Source organism: Haliotis cracherodii, unplaced genomic scaffold (genome assembly GCF_022045235.1).
Source record: "Haliotis cracherodii isolate W230 unplaced genomic scaffold, xgHalCrac1.p SCAF_3, whole genome shotgun sequence".
Lineage (NCBI taxonomy): Eukaryota > Metazoa > Mollusca > Gastropoda > Lepetellida > Haliotidae > Haliotis > Haliotis cracherodii.
Window position 1 is genome coordinate 72,381,785 of NW_027266286.1, and position 26,086 is coordinate 72,407,870.

The window sequence follows — 26,086 nt, forward strand, 5'->3', positions numbered from 1 at the left end:
CTCTGGAAAGCTATGATGTCACATTGGAATACGATGACGTCATGATACAGTGTTGTCATGGATGATGTCCCATGCTTCTCTGATAACTGAACTTTCCTGGTTATCTGAATTTTAAAAAAAAGAAGCTAAGTCTAAGTTTTTCAGATAAATATTGATTGGACTTAACTGTTAACATCAAAGTAATATGATATCCATTTCGCCCAGCCAAATTTGGAAAAGTAAAATATTCGCATGCAGTAAAAAGTCTGGCATCCAATCCTATTTAACAACATATTTCAACCAATCAGATTGCAGCACTCCACCCATTACAGTAAGGCTACAGGCTTGGAGGGAAGCAGTGACATTTGTTGAGAAAACAGTCACTCTTGTGAATGTATCCAACCTTTAAATTATGCATGTTAACCCCAACAAAACACAGTCCGATTGACTATCAGTCTGTTTTAGTGGTTTTAGCCCTCTATCATTGGACTGTTGAGAATTTGACTTTGTTCCGACTACACTGGATTAATTACCTTCTCTATTTAATCGGCTCTTCCATTTCTTATTCTGGTTCATGTTGGGATTGTGGATAGAATATGTCCCACTGAATGCTTGTGTGTCATCTGGTTTGTCATGAAAGGTGCATTATTCCTCATGCCATCAACCACTAGTTGTGTATGACCCATGAAGATCCGGGGTAGAGTAAGTCTTCAGCAACCCATTCTTGCCGTAAAAGGCGACTATGCTTGTCGTAATGGGATTGGGTGGTCAGGTTCGCTGACCTGGTTGATGGATGTCATCGTATTCCAATTGCGTGGATCGATGCTGATGATGTCAATCACTGGATTGTCTGGTCCAGACTCTGTTATTTACATACCGCCGTCATATATCTGGAATATTGCTGAGTGCTGCGTTAAACAACAAATAATAAAAACTAATTGTGTATACTCCCCAGGGAGCTGAGAAAGAAAATCAAGCTCACACTGATCCATTGAACAGTGTAGTAATGATGTTACTGCTTTGAGCATGCTTCAACAGTGGACTTTAGTGCTTTACAAATATCCATTTTTTATATGTTATTATTATTATTATTATTATTATTATTATTATTATTATTATTATATTTATTATTATTATTTAAGTGGCTCAAAAAGGCCATGGGGATGTAAGTGAGTGAGTGTGGTTTGACACCGCCTTTAGCAATATTCCAGCAATATCATGGCGGGGGGACACCAGAAAGCGCTTCACGCTTTGTATCCTTGTCGGGAATCGAACCCGGGTCTTCGGCGTGACGAGCGAACGCTTTAACCACTAGGCTACCAGACCACCCCCCATGTGGATATGGCTCGAATGTAGCTGTCTGTGTTATCAATGACATCAACAAGAGGAGCTGACATTCCACAGGTTACTTCAAAAGAGTAATTTATTCAATTCCGGAGACAATTTGCATAACGTCACCTTCTTTCAAGGCTTGGAGAGTTTCTTGTTTCTTGAAACTAAATTGCCAATGGGTAAGGACATTTATTAAGTGGCCTCATAAAAACAGGACCAATTACTTATACTGTTTTAACAGCTATTACCATTTAGCATGGTGGATTTGCTACACATTTATTTCACATTAATCAAAGGTCAAGGTGATTGTGCCCGTTGCCATGGTAAATGGAAATATATTTATGAAGTGGTAGGTGAAGTTAGTGCAAGATTGTTTTAATGGAAATCATTATTCTGGTTTTCTTTGACATGGCTAATTGGACTTGCGGGGTCCGTGGACAATTATTTTCTTTCTTATAAGTGAAAGAGTTTGTGAAGCTGTTTCAGAACATGCATCAGGTCAGGGGCAAAGCTTATGTCAGGGTTTGATGGCCAGTGAATGTTCTGGGCTAGAATTGGTCTCCATGCTTGTTGTATGAGGTGAGTAACGGGACTGGGTGGTCAGACTCGCTGACTTGGTTCATGCATGTCAATATCGCATCCCAATCGTGGTGATTGATGCTCATAATTTCAATCACTGAATTGTCTGGTCCAGACTCGATTATTTACACACTACCGTCATATAGCTTGAATATTGCCGAGTGCGGCATTAAACAATAGAGGTGCGCGGTATAGCCAGTATACCGGTTAACCGCGATGTGGCTTCGTGTCAATAAACAACAAACAAACAGTCAAATCAAGGTTTGCTAAATGTTTTTTTAAACAAAACCTGGTCCAAGCACTTGTAGTGCTACTTCCCCTCGTAACTCTAAAGGTTATTAAAGGCTTACCAATGTCGTTGTGCTACAGGCACTTTATGGATCGGAGCCCAGTGCCAACGGAAATTGTTGATCCAGCAGGTAAATTGACTGCAAAATAAAGAATTCAAACATTGTTGCCTTACGTTTGCAAAGTAAGGATGTCGCCCAATGGAGTCTGTTTCAGTTTATTCTCCGGCGGTGATGTTGTATGTTTTCCGTTCCCCACATGTACAACCTTGAGTTTATGATAACTTGTCCTGATTAGTAAGTACAAGTATTTGTCTGGTGGACCAGTGTGTTTGTCTAGTGGACCAGTGTGTGTGTCTAGTGGACCAGTGTATTTGTCCAGTGGACCAGTGTATTTGTCTAGTGGACCAGTGTGTTTGTCTAGTGGACCAGTGTGTGTGTCTAGTGGACCAGTGTATTTGTCCAGTGGACCAGTGTATTTGTCAAGTGGACCAGTGTGTGTGTGTCTAGTGGACCAGTGTGTGTGTCTAGTGGACCAGTGTGTGTGTCTAGTGGATAAGTGTATTTGTCTAGTGGACCAGTGTGTTTGTCTAGTGGACCAGTGTATTTGTCCAGTGGACCAGTGTATTTATCCAGTGGACCAGTGTATTTGTCTAGTGGACCAGTGTGTGTGTCTAGTGGACCAGTGCATCTGTCTAGTGGACCTGTGTATTTGTCTAGTGGACCAGTGTGTGTGTCTAGTGGATAAGTGTATTTGTCTAGTGGACCAGTGTATTTGTCTAGTGGACCAGTGTGTGTGTCCAATGTATTTGTCCAGTGGACCAGTGTATTTGTCTAGTGGACCAGTGTGTTTGTCTAGAGGACCAGTGCATCTGTCTAGTGGACCAGTGCATCTGCCTAGTGGACCAGTGTATTTGTCAAGTGGACCAGTGTATTTGTCAAGTATACCAGTGTATTTGTCCAGTGGACCAGTGTTTTTGTTAAAATTGTTTTGCAATCAGCTTTGTTTTTTGCAGGCGTTAAATAATCCATTCAGAAATTGATTTCCTTACTCACAACGCTTACATAAAAAAAACTATACATTTACAGCATTTTCTAGGTTCCAATACTGTAGAAGCAAACCCGAAAGACACCATAGTACACATACTCCATCTACAAACATTTCCCAGTTTTTAAATTGAGGAAAAGAACATACATAACACTGTAAGAAAATGCCAACACTCTTTAGTGAGAAAATCTTGATCCATCAATGTACATTTTCTTTTCATTGTGACAGTCATTGGCTCGTCTCTTGATGAATTTCTGTGTCACTGGTGTCGTCACACTGGCTGGCTGCTAGTAAATGAAATTAGGCATGAAGGTCATTAATCCTTTTCACAACACTAATTTAAAACCCCAAAGATTAACTTAATTATCCAGGTTACAATACTGTCGAAGCAAACCTCAAAGACACCAGCCCTCCCAGTTTCTAAGTGTAACAGACACTGCACTAGATAATGTAACCATGTGGAGAAACGAAGATTTTCCCAAATACTTTTCAGCTTCCTAACCCAAACATCACTGTCACTTTTCAGTAGATCTTTGCTTTAATTTATGGACTTTCATCAGAAAAGCTTACTAAATATCGTCATCTTTATAGCGACAAAATATATAAGACGACCCCCTTGTAGAAGCCTTCAGAATCGATGCTAATTCATATACCCCGAATAAAATTATTAATTGAATAAAATTAATATAATAGTCTACAAAATCCAGATATACCATGAACAGTGTATTTACTTGATTAGTTTCAGGTGTTACATGCTCACAGTACGGTACAGTCACCTGCCAACAATATGTTCGGGATTTTCCAAGAGCTTGTGATCATTCACTGCTGATAAATAATTGATTATCGTTCACACATTAAGGGGTCGATTTCCTCCACAAGTATTGACTATTGCTAAGTATCCCTACAGATAGGGCTGTAAATGTAATAATTCCCTGAATTATCAGGAGATTTATTTCTTTATTAGTACTCAGGCAATCTGGAGGGTTTTAAGAATCTTTCACTGGTTTTATTATCATAGTTATACACGTATAATTGTGTTTTTTTAAAAATCACTATTCTCAAAACTACATAATCTGTACAATGGTGTGACACTGTCCCTGTATGTATTACAATACTGTATCACCATGGTGTTACATCACTAGTACTGATGGTGTGACACTGTCCCTGTATGTAATACAATACCGTATCACCATGGTGTTACATCACTAGTACTGATGGTGTGACTGTCCCTGTATGTAATACAATACTGTATCACCATGGTGTTACATCACTAGTACCGATGGTGTGACTGTCCCTGTATGTATTACAATACTGTATCACCATGGTGTTACATCACTAGTACTGATGGTGTGACACTGTCCCTGTATGTAATACAATACCGTATCACCATGGTGTTACATCACTAGTACTGATGGTGTGACTGTCCCTGTATGTAATGCAATACTGTATCACCATGGTGTTACATCACTAGTACTGATGGTGTGACACTGTCCCTGTATGTAATACAATACTGTATCACCATGGTGTTACATCACTAGTACTGATGGTGTGACACTGTCCCTGTATGTAATACAATACTGTATCACCATGGTGTTACATCACTAGTACTGATGGTGTGACACTGTCCCTGTATGTAATACAATACTGTATCACCATGGTGTTACATCACTAGTACTGATGGTGTGACACTGTCCCTGTATGTAATACAATACTGTATCACCATGGTGTTACATCACTAGTACTGATGGTGTGACTGTCCCTGTATGTAATACAATACTGTATCACCATGGTGTTACATCACTAGTACCCCTTGACATAATCATTGTATCTTTTCTCTTTAGACAGAATTAGAACTTTGAATGAATTAAGGTAGATCTCTGTGCCTTATTGTTCTTTACCTAATGATGTGAATGTTTGAACTGGGAGGCTGACATTTTGGTTATAGTGTGTGGCATTTTTGTCTGAATTGTTGTCATGGATACCGTTGACTGAAAAAGGTGAAACTAGAGTACTTAGTAAGAATAGTTTATGACATTTGGACTTTGTGGCAAAACAAGAAGTGCCAGTCCAGCATTATAGTGGTAGCGCAGAGTTGGGGGCTGACTTGAGTTATAAGTCAATGCACATGTCATAATGGTTACTTGCGAGAGGGTGTATGGTGGAATATGCTAGTCAAATGGTTATGTTTTTTGGGCTAAGAATTCAATGTAGGTCATTGGCTAATAATAAATAAGAACATTCAAATGTCAAACAAACAGGTTTCAGCTCAGCAATAACTGTTTGCATCGTCTTATAAGCAGCAAAAATCAAGTAGAATATTCACCAGTGTGTGTATTGGAAAAGTAGTTTCCAGAAGGTATCAAGTCATCCTTCTTTAAGGCTCTTTCTTTCCTGTCTTGGCAAATCATTCCACCCAATAATGTTACAACGCTCCCTACCCTTCAAAATTGTCAAGGTCAATTTACTGTTTTTCTCATTGTTTTTTGTACGTCCCTTGGCCTCATAAAACAACAAATAAATAAGTGAAAACTTCAAAAGGATTTTAGTTGTTTTTTGTTATATGATTGTCAGTGGTGCATGTTTTTTCTGGTACACCGGTATACCAAGTTCTGAAATGCTAATAAATACGTTTGGAATATACCGGTATATAGTGTTTTTCAAAATCATGCATATTTTCGTCTTGTTGCCAAAGTTTACATAAGTGACAAGTCAAAATGAAAATTCAGAAATTAGCAACTTTAATATTCCAAGTGAAACTACTGTGACCATGATGTGTCAACATCCAACATAATGGCAGAAATGAGAAAGAGATGGGCTGGGGAAGACGGATGTTGGGGTACATTTTTATTCAGGTTCATCACAAATTACATGTGAAAGAAGACATGCAGTATAATATGGTATGTTCTGCAATACATGAATCATTATTGCAATAGAAATAAGAATATGAAGGTCAAATACCCATCACTTCTAATAATACATTACTCATCATAGGCAGATGCAGACTGGGGGTCTAGGGTCCGGACCCCCCACTCCCCACCCCCCCATTTTGAAAACCAAAAGTTATATATTGTAGGCAGTAAAATTGACTGAAAGAGGATTTTGATATTTTGGACCCCTCCCTTTTACAAATACTGGATCCGCCCTTGTTCATCGAAACTGTACTGTATTCTTTGTAAGTTGCGATGTTCCTGTTGGATGCAAAGATAGTTTTAGATGGTTTGGTAACATTTTACTTTCAGGGATTTTTTCCCCATTTGAGCCAAATTTTTGGTGTTATGGCAAGTCAGTTTCTTTCAAAAGCTTCTCACTTTCAGTTTTGTATAAATTCTGAATATGATCTGTTTCAGAACTGCCAAACTGGGGTGTGGAAAGTCCAAGGTTGACTCGCCAGTCCATAGCAGTAGTAGTAGTGGTAGTAATAAAGGCAGCAGCAATATGGCGGGTCCCAACCTTACTGTGCCGCAGTTTCCTGCGGCAAATTCCCAACAACGAATCTCACCGTCCCCGAGTGCAGGTCGCAACAAGGTGGCGCTGAAGCCTGGCAGGTCGCTGATGGACTGGATCCGATTAGGGCGAAGTGGCCAGGACTTGACCGGAGTTGGCGGGAAGGTCTTGGAGGTGTCGTCGGAGGAACTGGCCAAACACAGCAGGCCTGAAGACTCCTGGATTGCTCTCAGAGGTACATTTGGGGATTGGTTCAGGGCATAATGCATGGGGGCGGAGTGGGCAAGTGTTCTGAAGCGCCAGGCTAGCAAATGCCAGGTGCTGAGATTGTATCCAGCTTGTGACCAAGCGGTTGTTCACCTATTGACCAACTATGTTCACTGGTCCTTACAGTGTTGTCACTACCCCTAGTGTACAGTACATACACCCTTTGCACTCACAAGAACCCACTCATCCGATGGTAGATGACCAGATTGTGGAAACACAAAAACGTACATACTCCCGAAACCCAAGTGTCAATACTGTGGCATAGTTCAAATGTGCATCTGATCACCCAGCAGAGAAGGGGTTCTCGATATGTGAGGTGGATTAAAAAAACCTCCAGCGTTCAGAGGCATACTTCCCAGGGAGTTGAGAATGTTAACTGGAATGCATACGGATCCAGTGGTCAGGGAACAAATAATTTGAGCAGAGTAGTACCTGGATAAGTCTGGTGTATATTCTGTAGAGCAGAAGGTCAGGGGATCCACCCCCACCAGTGTCATACCTAAAGACGTTAAAACTTGGTACTTGTTGTTACCCTGCTCCGCGTAAGGGGATAAAACTGGGACTGGTCAGTATACTGTGTCTGAGTGAGGTATTCATGTTATTCTTGTATTCTTGTTTTAGCCCCTTAATACTGAGCGCCAGGCAGAGTAACAAGAACGACCATCTTTTGACATTGTTTGGTATGATCTGCATGATGATCAAGCCACCATCCTTCTGTTCTCTTGGGGGAAGTGGGGGGGAGTCGGTTAGCCTAGTGGTTAAAGCATTCGCTCGTCATGCTGAAGACCCAGGTTTGATTCCAGACATGGGTACAGTGTGTGAAGTCCATCTCTGGCTTTCCCCCACCGAGATATTGCTGGAATGTGGTCAAGTTGGAATGTACATTTAGTCACATGGTTGTCACCGGCTTGACTTTTATCATTAATCTGTTACACCATCATTTAAATGACCCTGTTTCATATCAACAACAATATTCTGACTTGATAGTCTCTTGACAGTCGTAGATCCTTACAGTGTTTGGCAGGCTACTCATTGCAATAGTACCCCATGATTAGGCAGTTCGGCAGTGTGTAGAGTACAACTGATCAATAGGAATCTGTGCATAGAAGCATCCCCTGCTATATCTATGACTGACGATTGTCGTGTACATGATTTGGAGCTATTCATTCACACTGTTTACACAGAAAGCAAACTCAGACTTGTGTTTAGGCACATTGTTTGTTGGGCCACCATGGCCCATCAATACTCTTTGTGTACATGAAATTATCCTCAGGATGGAAATGGCAGTTCATTACAGCCCCAAAAAGTGACGGTAGTGTGGATACCAAATTTCGGCCTGAATGACCTAGCCATATCACCTGCAGCTATTCGCCTTTGGCATAAGCCTGGGGATCCTATGATTGTGGGTTTATCATTCCCCCGGCCAAGGACATGTTTGTGTGTGACCAATAACTTGAAATCTCATGTATAGATTCCTTTCAAATTTGGTGCACACATTTTATACCCATAGGAGATGTGCAGTGAAAAGTGTGATTTCAAAATTTTAATTTTCTGAAAAATTACAGCTTTTTTTACATTTTTTTATTTAGATATTTTTCAGTAAAACATTTGTGCGACCTATTACTTGAAAACTACTGCATGGATTCTTCAAATTTAGGGAACAGTTTCCATACTAATAGAAGAGGTGCAGTGTAAAGTTTCATTCTGACATGTGTATTTTCTGAAAAAACATGATGTTTTGCATTTGTTCAACATTTTGATCTAACTGGAAGACTACATCATGGATTATTTTCCTATTCGGGGTACAGTTTCTATACCAATAGGCGAGGTGCAGTGCGAAGTTTGTTGGAGTCGAAGTTGGGGGTATTAGTGAGCCCTACTCACTTCTTGTCTTGTTACCATGGTTACCCTAGATGTACACTGAGTATGATCCTGGTCCACGTCAAACGTTTCTAAAATATATTTATTAACCATAGGGTTAGGAATACCTTAATTCATAAAAATGTATGTGCACTGGTGCAGATATCACTTCATGTGCTTCCATGTATTGTTTACGTCACCTGGACGGCATTGTTGATGTCATTCGAATTGTATTATGAGGTAAGGTTGAAATGATGTCACATCTAGAAACGACATCATTCGACAATTATGGTTTTCAAAGTTGATGGTTGTGATCAGTGCATTTTTCTGAAAGGGAGCTCAAAAGGATTAAGAAACATTGGGTCATAAAGAAAATATTACACTTGCATGTGTGTCGTATAATAAACTATATATGATCTTACCCATGAAGATCCGGGTAGGGAATAGGTCTTCAGCAACCCATGCAACCCATGGTGACTATGCTTGTTGTAAGAGGCGACTTATGGGATCGGGTGGTCAGGCTCGCTGACTAGGTTGATGCATGTTATCGTATCCCAATTGGGTAGATCAATGCTCATGATGTTAATCCCTGGATGGTCTGGTCAATCAGTCTTGTCAATAGTGCAACACAAGCCCCGCACACCGTATCACTCACTCACGACCAAATTATACAGATTTTAAAAGTTAAAGACATAGGGGCTCCACAGATTTTAATTCTACAGGAGCAAAAGTCCAAGAACCCAGAACCCCCTTGCATGTGGCCACTGATGAGCCTAAAACAGTTCCAGTCAAGCGGAACAGATTGGCTATCAAGTCATAGTATTTGCCTTTCTGAACTGATGTCTACGCTGCACCCAGTATAGCAGAAAACCATTTCCCGTTTCCTGCTCCGAACTGTGTCCCCGATGCATGTTACTGACACAGGGCAGTTTTTATTGTACAGGGTTGATTGAGTGTTTCCAGTTTAATGACAGCATCGATACCTTGGCTTCACAAATATGGATGGCACTCATGATTGCTCAGGCATAATTTGTTCTCGAAGGTAATCAGACTCGCAATAAAAGTGATCCTGTTAAATGAAGCAATCCCTTTTTCTGAAATAATTGTCAAAATCATGCATCTACTCAAACCAATCAATACCGTATATGGAAAAGTGAACTTTGAGATTGGCGATTTTTTTATTATGTTTCCTGTGCTGAGACATATTACGCTCACATCACTTGACGTCACATGCCATGCCGAATGTGATCCAGTATTGTGTTTGAGACATAACTCTGGGAGCGAATTGATTTCTTTCTTGTTGGAATCTGCTATAAGATCAATTTGTGTTTGGAGAAAGTGGTCAGACTAAGCACATCACCATGCTAACATGATAAGGTACTCGCAGACTACGCTTCTGTCTCAATAGGCCACCGATTCCTAGAAAGCTACCATTGTCATCAACAATAATTATTTCTCAATTTCTTCCTGAGGTGATCAATATTTTCTAACCTGACTTTGAGATAATTTATTGACATCGGTTTTCTAAAGAAGCAGGTACATTTGATGGCTGAATATTGACTGTAAATCTAACACATTTACTGCATCAACACAGCACAGCCATTGTTGTGGGCGTGGACAGCAGAGTTCCCTTTGTCTTGCAATAATGAGATTTAGGCAGTTAGTGTTGTAGCTGTATTAGAATAGGAGGGAAACTCTTCGTTTACCGTCGTTGTAAATAGGTTGTCTTGAATTAATGAAAATATCACAGCCGCATCCTGGTTGCCATGGAGGATAACTAGTCAAGATGTCTACAAAAGTGTCACTTTCAATTAGCTGTTTCTGATGGCACCGTGTAGGTCCTCTATATCATACGACCTTGCTCATAGTAAAAGTTGACAGGGGTGGGCTCTGGTTTAGTCACAATGGTGTTCAGTAGGCCTATCATTTTCAATTACCAGTCCACCCGTGGAAGTCCTGGTGAGAATATAGGCCCCCAGCATCCTATGCTTGTAAGAGACAACTAACAGGATCAGGTGGTGAGGCTGGTGACTTGGTTGATGCATGTTATTGTCAGGGATGTGATATATCTGCGGAAATCGTGTTTTTTAAAACAGTAGTCCTCGGGAAAAATCATCTTCCGCGTAAAAAAATATTCAAAGATTAAAAAAAAAGTCCGAAAAATATAATCGAAAACTGGACAACTGTCGCGGATTGTCCTGTTTTCGACCAGAGCTTTCAGCAGCAGAGGTTTTTGAACATCATATGTTTTCTATCACGAGACCCTCCTAGAATTTTCCTCTTTTTTCGGGAACTGCTGTATTGAATCTCATTTGCATGGATCGATGCTTATGTGGTCAATCACTGGATTGTCTAGTCCAGACTGGATTATTTACAGACCGCCGTCATATAGCTGAGTGTGGTATTAAACAGCACCCTAATGTTTGTTGTAAGAGATAAGAAGTGACTGCAGGGTTTTAAATCAATGTAATAAACAAAAAGTCAATGCAAGAGAATAACCAGTCTTGATTATGAGCTTAAACAGATTCCATTTGATGTAAAGGGCAAAAGAGCTGTGAAAATTATATGAATGGACAACTAAAAATCTGTGATGACACCAGGTGTTCGTGAAAAGGGTAAGCATGTCCTGCCCTACCGTTTGCACCCACATTCACACAATTTGAACAAAATCCTAAGTATTTATTGGCTGATTCAGCACAGCAGTTCTGCCATGCAATGTTGCACTGAAAAGAAATGATTGATGGACCACTAGTCCCAAACTATTAAAATTCAGGAAAGACATTTTCTTGTTGACTACAGCTTTTACCATTAGATAGATGGCTTTTCCCCAGCAGATCCTGTTTGCTGATGCAACATTAAGCAGTGTTCACCCACTCTGATGAGAGCAATGCTGCTGGTATAACTTAGACACATGATAAACACTGCAAAATATTGATCAAAAGTATTAGTAGCAAGTAAATGGCACCTAAATTTCATGTTTTGTAGTCTGAAAAGCGCTTGGCAGGACATCTCTGGCTCTGACACATGACACAACTGACTGAGAGAAGACTGTTATTTTCACAATTTTCGGCTGACTGTTAATCGATGCAAGGCTTCACAGTGAACGTTGACTACGTTTTCTATAATCAGTTTCTTATGAGGTGACTTCCAAATTAAACTTGAAAGGTTAACCTAGTTATCAGTATATACAAAACTAAATGGAATAAGTAAATGTTTACTCAAGTTTAATGAATAATCACTGAATTATAGTCAAAATCACAGTTTTAGATTTGCAAATCAAACAAGGGAGTTCAATGGGTCAGATACATGGGAGGAGCAAGAAGAAACAGGCTGTGCAATGTATGTCCTAGACTTGCTCCAAGGCTGTACTGAAAGAAAAGTCCTTTGATGTGTTGTAATTCTATCTTCCTAATAAGCAAGTCTAGATATGTGGACAGTAAGGACTCCAGTCTCTGATTGGGACAACTTGTTCTTATTATTTACATAATCTAGCAATTATGATTTAAACTAATAAGTATTGCCTTAGAGTCTTGTGCAAGTTTATATTTGTCATACCACTCACAAATCTTGAAACAGGTCAGTCTCTGTTCTTGAATTAGTGTTTTTAAAATAGGTCCTTGTCGGGTCAGGTCAGGTAAAAAAAAGGCCTTGAATCGCCCTTGTGTTACTTAGATAAAGATACAGCAATCCTACTAGAAACTGTCCAATCCCAAACTTCTCAAATGGTCACCTCTGTCCTGTGTTTGTCAACAACCAAGGGAGGTAACTCTGAATCACACTTCCTGTTACAATCTTGCCACTACAGCTTACGCTGCATACATGTTGTGAACGTTTCAGTCATTTGCTGCTACTGACAATAACCACACACAAACCCACAGCAATCTACACATGACAAGTTGTTTTATTTTGTGAAAGTGAAGAAGTCGTGGATAACAGATTTAATGAGTACCTTGATAAAAATGACACAGCAGCAAACCTCAAGGAAACCCCCACTCCCAATGATTCCAACACTGACACTTTAATTTCTTGAGGTAGCGTTGAGAAACAATAGAAATGAGGCACCTCTTTGGATTCCGGGTTAGAATTGGTCTCCAGCACCCAGAGCTGGTTGTAAGAGGCGACCTAATGGACCGGGTGGTCAGACTCGGTCACTTGGCATGGGTCATTGCACACAATATCAATCACTTGATTGTCTGGTCCAGACTGGGTGACTTGTTTGATTGAGTGTCATTCCACATCATGATATCAATCACTGGATTGTCTGGTGCAGATTTGTCAAATAGCTGGAATATTGCTGACAAACAAACAAACAAACCCCTGGATGGATAGGTTTCTGCAATTTTTTGCAGCCATGAAGGTGAGCTTGCTTTACTTTTGTTTTTTTGTTCGTTTGTTTAACGTCGCACTCAACAATATCCCAGCTATATGACAGCGGTCTTTAAATAATGGAGTCTGGACTAGACAGTATAGTGATTGACATTATGAGCATCAAGCTATGCAATTGAGATATGATGACATGCATCAACCAAGTAAGTGAGCCTGACTACCCGATCCCGTTAGTCGCCTATTATGACAAGCATAGTTGCTTTTACAGAAAGCATGGGTTGCTGAAGACCTATTCTACCCCGGATATTAGAAATGGGTTAAGTAAAATATTAGATTAGAATATCATGTCTAAACAATCTTTCCAATGATAAAAGTTTCCTTTTGTTTGATACTGTACCTACATGTTATCATTATACCTACAAGTGATGGGGAAAAAGCAGTCATTTCCCTGTATGATATGAAATGACACCTGTGTTCACCATGACAACTGTGTGATTAAGGTCAATGTACTGTAGTTTTACTACACCAGAAGGCGACTGCTTGTCATTAAGGGGTAGCTAATGGGACCGGGTGGCCAGGCTCGCTGACTTGATTGATGCATGTCATTGTATCCCATTTGTGTAGAACGATGCTCATGATGTTAATCACTGGATTGCCTTATCATGACCAAATTATTAACACACCGCCGTCATATGCTGGAATATTGCTGAGTGTGGCGCTAAACAACAAACAAACAAACAAACGATATAGTATAATCGTAGGGCAAACAATTGCAATACAATACGGTAGTTTGTTCGCTGCAAATATCTGTGACGTTGCTGATGCTGCATAAAGCAATATTCACTCACTCACTCATTTGATAGTTTGATATATTGTTACGCTCCTAACAGTATTGATACAGTATTGATATATTTTATTGTCTCTAGCTTCTATTTCTGTGTGTGTCATACTGACTTTCTGTTACTGACATGATCAACGAGATACGAATTCATGAGTACGAATATCAATACATCACTAAATTTTAAGCAACAGTAATATCCTTTAGATCTGAAAATGGAATTTCAGCATGAAGAAGTTAAGATGTTTCCTGAGGCGGAATCCTTGAACTCTAACCATGTGTATGTAATTCCTCTGCACGACTCTATTGATCTCCACCAAGATGTCTGCATGTGACAATGAGAATATTTTGGGTGCTGGAAATCCTGATTTCTGAATCAGAAGGGCTGGGAATTAACTTTTATCGAAGTAAAAAATATCAAACCTGATTTTCCTCATGTAGGATTTTCATTTCAATGGTCCCCTCCCAGCTATAAATGGGTCACGGGATGAGGCTCAGTGACCAACTTTATTGTGTGTCATTGCACCCCAAGGTATGGGATGTTGCCCATGGTGTCAGTCACTGGTTATTCTGGTCCATTACATTAAACTACGTTTATAACGAACACGCTTATAGCGAACTGGCAGATATATCATGATATATCAAACTGTTTTTTGGCTCCTGGCCATTTGCTGTATATATGCTGTATATGTGTTTATAACGAACTACGGTTATAACAAACTAAAATTTGTTGTCCCTGTGAGTTCGTTATAACCGTAGTTTACTGTATTTACAAAAAACAGCTGGAATATTGCTGAAAGTCCTGTTAAGCAACAAACGAACAAACAAGCAAATATTTGAGTGATAACAAATGCACACAGACAATACCATAACAAGTTTATGTAATAGAGCTATTGTATGTGTTGATTAAATGAATGGACAAGTTGCCCCTAGAGTACTAAAATTAATGGTAAAGGTTACAGACAGGTTATTTTTTGGTAGGCAGTACTGACTGTATAATGACTATAGCTGGAATATTGATGAGTGCAGTGCCAAATTATCACCTCCCTAAAACAGTTGTATAGCAGCTCAGCACTATAAATGATGTTGAGTATTGCCAAGTTATCACCTACCCTAAAACAGTTGTATAGCAGCTCAGCACTATAAATGATGTTGAGTATTGCCAAGTTATCACCTCCCTAAAACAGTTGTATAGCAGCATAGCACTATAAATGATGTTGAGTATTGCCAAGTTATCACCTCCCCTAAAACAGTTGTATAGCAGCTCAGCACTATAAATGATGTTTAGTATTGCCAAGTTTATAATCACCTCCCCTAAAACAGTTGCATAGCAGCTCAGCACTATAAATGATGTTGAGTATTGCCAAGTTATCACCTCCCCTCAAACAGTTGTATAGCAGCTCAACACTATAAATGATGTTGAGTATTGCCAAGTTATCACCTCCCCTCAAACAGTTGTATAGCAGCTCAGCACTATAAATGATGTTGAGTATTGCCAAGTTATCACCTCCCCTCAAACAGTTGTATAGCAGCTCAACACTATAAATGATGTTGAGTATTGCCAAGTTATCACCTCCCCTCAAACAGTTGTATAGCAGCTCAGCAATAAAATGATGTTGAGTATTGCCAAGCTTATAATCACCTCCCTAAAACAGTTGTATAGCAGCTCAGCAATAAAATGATGTTGAGTATTGCCAAGATACCACTTTCCGAGACTGACTGTATAACAGCTATTAAACACTTTATATGATGTCAAGTATTTCTTAGCAAATGGCAATATACCCATATTGCCCTTCAGCCACCCTCCAGCCACCCCCCAGTGCTTGTGGAAGCTGTCAATACATTTACAGTCAATTACATTGGGATAAGTGATGGAACTTATCAGGAATAGGCAACTCCCAATTACTCATGTTGGAAACATGGAGCTGATGAGCAGAGTCTTGGTACTCCATCTCCCTTCAGCACTCTGGTAATGTTTTATGACAGGCCTCTTACGTCTGTTTAGTTACAAGGACTGTGATACAAGCCAATCTTGTTCTTAACTTAAGAGCTGTAGAACTATATAAATATTTATAGGCCAGTAACCCATTAACCCTAAAAACAATTGGCCCAGCTTCAGGAATGTAGTGTTTGGGCACAAGTGGCTTAGAAATGGATTGACAGGTTTTTCTCTTGTAGGTATCAACTGCTTGGAGTTCCTAACACTGTCACAGACACTGAAAATATGAAATCAGTGTTTTGTACTAGTCTATACTAAGTGTATAAGTCACACCTCAAATGTTTTGGCATGTCTAGGAAACACTGAATACATGTATATACTATTAAAAAAATAGTCATTTTTGCAGAGGTAGAAACTAACCGTTTTAGTCCACTAGTCCTTATAATGATAACATATAGCAAACCCCTTAAAAATGGCAAATTTCTACTGGTCCTTATGATACCTTAACCATGTTAACTATTGGGCAGTAACTATAGGACTAGTGCCAATTTCTAACACTGCTACATATCAGTTTAGTTAATCTGTCATGGCATGATATATTCTTGGGGCGGTAGGGTAGCCTTGTGGTTAAATTGGTTGCTCGTCACGCCGATGGTCTAGGTTGGATTCCCTACATGGGTACAATGTGTGAAGCCCCCATCTGGTGTCCCCAAGCCCGCACGCCACATTCAATGGAGTTAATCTGTCATGGCATGAGAAATTAACTTCAGTAATATGAAAGAATTGGGTGTTCCTTAACTTTTTGGAATAGTTTATTTTTATGTTTTTGAGGTTGTTCCTACTTGGATTTCGCATTCATGTGGAGTCGAGTCATTAAACATATAATGAATACACTTGGGTTCCGAGGATGAAAAGCTCAGGATGGTGAAGAACCAGCCTGCAAGCTAGTTGTTACACAGTGTTTAGCTGCATTCTGTCAGTTTGTGGTGGAGAACAAGCCTTGTTAGGACAAATCCCTCTCTGTGTGCTGCTTCTGATTGATTAAGTTTAAGTAGGAAATAGCATTGGTCGCAATCTCCCTGGAGTATCCTCGGCACAATGTGTTTCTCTATACCTTGGGAGGGGGAACATCGGCCCAGATTTGAAAATCCTTGGTGCCAATTGTTCCTGGCAGTCTTTGGAAGGGGAATATTGGCTCAAGTTGAATATCCTTGGTAATATATGTTCTTCTCAGGTTTGGGAGGTAGAACATCAGCCCAGTTTTGAGAATCCTTGGTGCAAATTGTTCCTGTTAGTCTTGGGAAGGGGAATATTAGCTCAATTTGAATATCCTTAGTAAAATATGTTCTTCTTAGTTTGGGGATGTAGACCATTGGCCCAGTTTTGAGTATCCTTGGTGCAAATTGTTCTAATTTTTGAAAAAGGGAATATTGGCCCAACCTTGAATATCCTTGGTATAATGTGTTCTTCTCAGCTTTGGGAGGGGGAAGATTCCTAGCTTGAGAATCCTTGGTACAGTATGGTCCTGTCAGTGTCGGGAGGGGGAACATTGGACCAGTTTGGGAATCCTGGGTACAAATTATTCCTGTCAGTCTTGGGAGGTGGAATATTGGCCCAGTCTGGACTATCCTTGGCTACTAATATCCCTCTAAGGCTTGGTGTGCCTAAACACTAGAGATACTGAGTACAACATTTCTTAAAATATCATTAATCCATCCAATCACTGTTCTAGTTTCTTGATATATCCAGCCATATGTTTTGCCATTTGTCTTTGTGTTGATTGAATTAAGACTGTAATGGTAAGAGTTTGTAACAAGATCAATGCTTGACTTCACATGCCTGTCCTTCTTTTCAGGAAAGGTGTATAACATCACTCCGTACCTGGAGTTTCATCCTGGTGGAATTGATGAACTCATGAGGGGAGCAGGGAAGGACGGGACACAACTCTTTGACGAGGTAATGTGTTTCAGATCTATACATAGAGAATCTCACCCGAGTGTCTTTTGATATCAAATATATCAACATGAGTTGATAAAAGAGGCTTGCCGAGGATTTTTGCCACTTTTATCAACGAATGTTGATATATTTGATATCAAAAGACACTAGGGTGAGATTTTATTTATCATCCAACATCATTTTTCCAACTTTTCAATTTGTAGACAGTAATTAGCAGTGTCTTCAGTGTAAAAAGTACTGCTAACAGCTTCAGTAGCAGAGCCATTGGTGATGTCATTTGATTGTGACGTCATGGTAACCAGTGACGTCACAATGATAAACGACCATATGCACCCTAGTTGGTGTTTTAGGTATTGCTATCCTTTGTCAGAAGAAGCATCTGTTTCCTTTGTCTGACACACTGTCCCTGTGATATATCTGAGCGTTCATGCATTATTTCTCCATCTACATACTGTTACAGAAGTTATAATACAACCAGGGCAGCAATAGAAACTTACATTTTTAGTCCACTAGTCCTTATAATGATAACATATAGCACAACTCTAAAAAAATTCTACTAGTCCTTATGATACCTTAGCTATTGGGCTGTTTGGCAAGGACTACAGGACTAGTGCCAATTTGTAACGCTGCAGGGTCACAAATACAACCCTTGTGTGTCACACCCAGAAGTTTCCAGTGGGTGCCACAATGGCGCAGATGTTACATGTGTGACCATTCTGAAGACCAACTCTGAGTTGTCACCGGGACAGTGGTGTATTTAACACCTGGAGGAATGAGCACCAGGAAGACCAACTCTGAGGTGTCACCGGGACAGTGGTGTATTTAAGACCTGGAGGAATGAGCACCAGGAAGACCAACTCTGAGGTGTCACCGGGACAGTTGTGTATTTAAGACCTGGAGGAATGAGCACCAGGAAGACCAACTCTGAGGTGTCACCGGGACAGTTGTGTATTTAACACCTGGAGGAATGAGCACCAGGAAGACCAACTCTGAGGTGTCACCGGGACAGTGGTGTATTTAAGACCTGGAGGAATGAGCACCAGGAAGACCAACTCTGAGGTGTCACCGGGACAGTGGTGTATTTAACACCTGGAGGAATGAGCACCAGGAAGACCAACTCTGAGGTGTCACCGGGACAGTGGTGTATTTAACACCTGGAGGAATGAGCACCAGGAAGACCAACTCTGAGGTGTCACTGGGACAGAGGTGTATTTAACATCTGGAGGAATGAGCACCAGGAAGACCAACTCTGAGGTGTCACTGGGACAGAGGTGTATTTAACATCTGGAGGAATGAGCACCAGGAAGACCAACTCTGAGGTGTCACTGGGACTGTGGTGTATTTAACACCTGGAGGAATGAGCACCAGGAAGACCAACTCTGAGGTGTCACCGGGACAGTGGTGTATTTAACGCCTGGAGGAATGAGCACCAGGAAGACCAACTCTGAGGTGTCACCGGGACAGTGGTGTATTTAAGACCTGGAGGAATGAGCACCAGGAAGACCAACTCTGAGGTGTCACCGGGACAGTGGTGTATTTAAGACCTGGAGGAATGAGCACCAGGAAGACCAACTCTGAGGTGTCACCGGGACAGTGGTGTATTTAAGACCTGGAGGAATGAGCACCAGGATGACCAACTCTGAGGTGTCACCGGGACAGTGGTGTATTTAAGACCTGGAGGAATGAGCACCAGGAAGACCAACTCTGAGGTGTCACCGGGACAGTGGTGTATTTAACACCTGGAGGAATGAGCACCAGGAAGACCAACTCTGAGGTGTCACCGGGACAGTGGTGTCTTAAACACCTGGAGGAATGAGCACCAGGAAGACCAACTCTGAGGTGTCACCGGGACAGTGGTGTATTTAACACCTGGAGGAATGAGCACCAGGAAGACCAACTCTGAGGTGTCACCGGGACAGTGGTGTATTTAACACCTGGAGGAATGAGCACCAGGAAGACCAACTCTGAGGTGTCACCGGGACAGTGGTGTATTTAACACCTGGAGGAATGAGCACCAGGAAGACCAACTCTGAGGTGTCACCGGGACAGTGGTGTCTTAAACACCTGGAGGAATGAGCACCAGGAAGACCAACTCTGAGGTGTCACCGGGACAGTGGTGTATTTAACACCTGGAGGAATGAGCACCAGGAAGACCAACTCTGAGGTGTCACCGGGACAGTGGTGTATTTAAGACCTGGAGGAATGAGCACCAGGAAGACCAACTCTGAGGTGTCACCGGGACAGTGGTGTATTTAACACCTGGAGGAATGAGCACCAGGATGACCAACTCTGAGGTGTCACCGGGACATTGGTGTATTTAACACCTGGAGGAATGAGCACCAGGAAGACCAACTCTGAGGTGTACTTTGACCATGCTTCTAAATTCTCTCAAAATGCATATTTGGCTGTGTAAACTTCTTCTACTCTTCTACTGTGAAGGAGCTGAACTGACTTGCATGTTTCACCTTTAGGTGAAATCATATTTTGTTCCATGAAGTGCTGGTGTTTATTTCGAGTGATCAGTGTTTATGCAGCATCAGTGTTAATGCAGCATCAGTGTTTATGCAACATCAGTGTTTATGCAGCATCAGTGTTTACGCAGCATCAGTGTTTATGCAGCATCAGTGTTTATGCAGCATCAGTGTTTACGCAGCATCAGTGTTTATGCAGCATCAGTGTTTATGCAGCATCAGTGTTAATGCAGCATCAGTGTTTACGCAGCATCAGTGTTTATGCAGCATCAGTGTGTATGAAGCATCAGTGTTAATGTCAGCATCAGTGTTTACGCAGCATCAGTGTTTATGCAGCATCAGTGTTTGTTGGCCAGTTGAAACGTTAACTACATATCCAGGTAAGTACAGTGCTGGATCACTATACTTTCAATTACTTCCTGTTCAGGGTATGAGACCTTTTCTTGATATTTGCATTAAGTGTTGTTGACTCTACTATATCTTTAACAACATGGAGCCGGAGGAAGGTTAAATTCCTACATGTTCAGGGTGCAAGGTCTTTTCTTGATGTCTCCTGAAAAATGTAGTTTGTGTAGTTTTAAAAAATATAACAGGAATGATATTGCTTGCTTGAATTTTTCTGCGCTTTTTTATGAGAACTCCAAGAACCATTTCAATCTGGAATTTATTTCTACTTGAATCTTGCTGTACTCAGCGTCTTTGTGAAGTTTTTGTAAGTATGCCATACATGCCGTCGTCGCAAGCAGCGTCACTGGTGGACACCAAGCAACGCAATCAATACCGATCTTCCTAAATCAGTAGCACAATCCACACTGACTGACAGTCCAATTTCAAAGGGCTTGAGAATTAATTTCTTATGAAATTCTTGGATATTAGATGGGTCAAGTTATCACTGGAGAGAAGGTGCTGTTTCCATGGCTGTGTGCCTTGACCACACTTCGGATGTTTGCATGCCATGTGTGATCGTAAGTTAAGTGATAAGGAGTAACTAGAGATTGCTATTGAGGTGCTGAGTTTGGGGAGAGATGCATTTGGTTCAGGGCTTTAGGATTAATCTACTGCTTCATCTCTGTCAAATGCTGTAGAAAAATGAACATTTTTACATTTGGTCGTTGTGGGAATGGAGGAGAGTGGAGCAGTTTGAAGTGTGTGATAAGGAATAAAGATTGATAATGTAATTACATTACTTGCGGTAAGTGTCGCACTGGCAGTACTTCCTCACTGACATTAAAACTATTTTAAGCTGACATTTGTGGAAAAATTGTGGACGAGTTGATCCAAGATGATGCCTCTAAGTGATATGCACTCTTTGATATCAAGTGGAGCTGTTGACTTTGTTATATTTTCCCTGTCAATGATGTACATGTGTGATGTCATCTAGATGAGTGATGTTATTTAGAGTGAATGAATGTTGTTTAATGCCACAGTCAGCAGTATTCCAGCTACATTAATACAGACTGCCATTAATTGATCCGGAACAATCCAGTAAGCATGAGCAGCAGTCCATGTAATTTGAGTATGATATGACAAGTATGATACGACAAGTATGATACGACAAGTATGATACGACAGGTATGATATGACAAGTATGATACGACAAGTATGATACGACAGGTATGATATGACAAGTATGATACGACAAGTATGATACGACAGGTATGATATGACAAGTATGATCTGACAGGTATGATATGACAGGTATGATACAACAAGTATGATACGACAGGTATGATATGACAGGTATGATATGACATGTATGATACGCCACGTATGATACGACAAATATGATACGACATGTATGATATGACAAGTATGATACGACAAGTATGATATGACAAGTATGATACAACAGGTACGATATGACAAGTATGATATGACAGGTATGATATGACAGGTATGATACAACGAGAATGATACAACAGGTATGATATGACAAGTATGGTATGACAGGTATGATATGACAGGTATGATATGACAAGTATGATACGACAGGTATGATATGACAAGTATGATATGATGAGAATGATACAACAGGTATGGTATGACAGGTATGATACGACAGGTATGATATGACAAGTATGATACGACAGGTATGATATGACAACTATGATACAACAGGTATGATATGACAAGTATGATATGACGAGAATGATACAACAGATATGATACGACAAGTATAATATGACAGGTATGATATGAAATATGATTCAACAAATATGATATGACATGTATGATATAACATGTATGATATGACAAGTATGATACAAGTATGATATGACAAATATGATGCAACAAATATGATATGACAAGTCTGACTTCTAGATCTACATTAAGTTGCTCATGTGGCAATCATGAGGTACTGGGGACCTTCTTTAACCAAGAATCCTCATTGGGGATATTATCAGAGTGTAATTACCTTACAGTGCATGTGAGAAATGTTTTAGTTACACAGGGAAAATACAACAATGTTTCTTTTCATGCTTCCCAATATTTACGTGCTAAGCGAATTAAGGTATCCCAAATGATGATTTTGCACTCATCTAAATGATACCTTTCTTACTTGTCCAAATAAGGTTAGTGACATATTTTCCTTGCATGTGGAAAGTAGTCATTGGGAGTTTAGTTTATAAGCAATCTTAAATGTGGGGTACTTGTAGTCTGCCAGATTATGTTTGTTTGTCATCGTCTATGTTGCCCCACGACAATATTCTAAAACCCATTCTTTTGTCCCCTGTATGGGAAGTGCCATAATGGTTAGTACTCTGCTAAAGCCTTTCAACATGCCAACGTGTGAGATACATTTTCCTTTAATACTTATCAACACCCTTTTCCAGTGCCCCATAGCCAGTGGGCACTTAACTGACAATGTCACCTCCCACCTACACAGCGCTGCCATGTATCAAGTTGGTGTTTGCCTGGAGCAGTCTGATCCAGGGTCAAGGTAGCTGCAATCATGCAAGTGATGATTGCTTATGTTTAATAGTTTGCCTATACATTTAACCCCATCAGTGCGAACTCCCTTTGTCTGATAGTCTTTTCTGGATGGTTACTCTGAGAATGCCTCGTGTAGACAAAGTAACAGTAACACTTGTGATGCATTAATGTGGAATGATCCCCATCAGAGCGAACTCCCTTTGTCTGATAGTCTTTTCTGGATGGTTACTCTGAGAATGCCTCGTGTAGACAAAGTAACAGTAACACTCGGGATTCATTAATATGGAATGATTTTAATCAAGATGGTTTCAGTGGGAACGCTTCCATGTGGATACATTGGGTTTCATTGTATATCTTATTAGAAGTTTTACCTGTTCAAGAGAGTTGGACAGAACAGAGTTTGGTTAGGGTTGGGTCAGGGTCGGGTCAGGGTTAGGTCAGGGTTTGGTGATTGGGTTGTCAGGGTTTGGTGTCTGGGTTGTCAGGGTTTGGTGACTGGGTTTTGTCAGGGTTTGGTTACTGGGTTGTGTTAGCGTTTGGTGAATAGGTTGTGTCTTGGTTGTCAGGGTTTGGTGACTGGGTTGTGTCAGGGTTTGGTGACTGGGTTGTGTCAGGGTTTGGTGACTGGGTTGTGTTAGCGTTTGGTGAATAGATTGTGTCTTGGTTGTCAGGGTTTGGTGACTGGGTTGTGTTAGCGTTTGGTTAATAGGTTGTGTCTTGGTTGTCAGGGTTTGGTGACTGGGTTGTGTCAGGGTTTGGTGACTGGGTTGTGTCAGGGTTTGGTGACTGGGTTGTATTAGCGTTTGGTGAATAGATTGTGTCAGGGTTTTCAGGGTTTGGTGTCTGGGTTGTCAGGGCTATGTGACTGGGTTTTGTCAGGGTTTGGTGACTGTTATCTGTTGAATTAGTGGAAAAGAGCCAAGTCTAGGTACCTGTTAACTGTTGAATTAGTGGACAAGAGTCAAGTCTAGACGACTGGTATCTGTTGAATTAGTGGACAAGAGCCAAGTCTAGATACCTCTTATCTGTTGAATTAGTGGACATGAGCCAAGTCTAGATACCTGTTATCTGTTGAATTAGTGGACAAGAGTCAAGTCTAGACCAATGTTATCTGTTGAATTAGTGGACAAGATCCAAGTCTAGATACCTGTTATCTGTTGAATAAGTGGACAAGAGCCAAGTCTAGATCCCTGTTATCTGTTGAAGTAGTGGACAGAGCCGAACATGGTCAATGTAAAAATGTCTTGTCATGGTAACAATTGTAGAGATAGGCAAACCAACTGTCGTGACAGCACACCACTAATACTCAGATAACGGCACCACAGACATTCAATATCATCAGGAGCCCTTCAGTGTGAAAGAAATTCATACTTACAAATAGTATGAATTGGTGAGGGATTATCTGAGTATTCTGACACGACAAGGGTGTACCCCTTGACAAAGACTGGTTGGCATCTAGTGTCGGTTGTTCATGCTTTGGTAAAAGACATTAATATCAAAGCATACTTATCTGTAGTGTAGTATTGCCCTGTGTAGAGAATCTACCAAAGTCCTTAAAGGTTGTGACTGTTGCAACCAATCCATTTAGTGACAGCGTCTAGTCTGATCATCCAGCATCTACAAAGGGTGGCCATCTTTCTGATTTGTAAATGAATTGGATAACTATCAGTAGGTGATAATGGAAACGTCCCAGCTCAATATGTGCTGACAGACTGAAAGTAAGACACTCGAGAGAGCTTACTGTTAATTAGTAAGTGAGTGAGTTTGGTTTGACAATTCTGGCCACAGTTTGTTTGTTGCTTAACGCTGAACTCAGCATTGTTCCAGTTATATGACGGCGGTTTGTAAATAATCAAGACTGGACCAAGCAGTCCAGTGACTGATATCATGAGCATCGATCCACGTAATTGGGATACGATGACATGCATCAACCAAGTCAGCGAGTCTGACCAACCGATCCCGTTAGTCGCCTCTTACGACAAGCACAGTCACCTTTTACGCAAGCATGGGTTGCTGAAGACCTATTCTACCCCGAATCTTCATGGGTAGCTACAGTGTACCAGCTTGTCTACTTGTTACATCTATAAATAGCTGAATCTGGACCAGGCAAACCAGTGACCTGGACAATGATTCTTAATTATTTCCAATGGTAGGCGAGACCAATTTAATTGCTAGGACACCCTTTTTCGCCAAAACAGAAAAAAAACACAACAAAATTCTATCATTTTTAAAAAAAATATTCTACCCGACATCCGACATCGATCGATAAGCCTTGTTGTGAGAGAATACATGTTAGGGGAAGTAACTCTAATTTTTAACTAAAATTCCTTACGCAAATGTGTCGGCAAATTCCATTGGTCATTCCATGCGAACATAGCCAATCGAATGTATACTCTCAATTACAAGTGTTTCCCGCATGCGCATAGCGTGGATTGAATATGCCGGGACTATGTGTAGGACATGGGGTGTCAGTTTGGGTGTTTTAATGCCTTTTATTATCTGGTGTCTTTCGACAATGTCAGCAAAGTATTTCAGCGTAAGCGTTCTGAAGGGTAGTGTGTGCTCATCAAAGCGAAAGATGGAAAGTCCACTGGATGACACAGTTGGTGATTTGGCGACGAAAGCCGTATCGTCAGTCGCCGATGGAGATGGACTTTCTATTCAAGAGGTGCATGCAACAGAATCTAAGGCTGGTTCCTAGGGGAATATTGTCGAACTTACAACACCTATGCAAGTTTTAGCAGACTTTGGACTAAATTATGTGACAGTGGTTCTATTTAATTTTAGTGCATGTTAGCAAAACACGTCAGCCATGAGTGTTACCTG

General features: G+C 40.7%; 1 protein-coding gene across 1 annotated transcript in view; it reads left to right on the plus strand.

The window, feature by feature from the left end:
• Positions 1 to 26,086, plus strand: part of LOC139473648 (cytochrome b5 reductase 4-like) — a 100,013-nt gene that overhangs the window by 15,100 nt on the left and 58,827 nt on the right. The window contains exons 2-3 of the mRNA XM_071256327.1: positions 6,573 to 6,904; positions 17,755 to 17,855. Coding sequence (XP_071112428.1) covers positions 6,661 to 6,904; positions 17,755 to 17,855 — 345 coding nt within the window. The 5' untranslated portion in view covers positions 6,573 to 6,660. The remainder of the gene's footprint in view (positions 1 to 6,572; positions 6,905 to 17,754; positions 17,856 to 26,086) is intronic.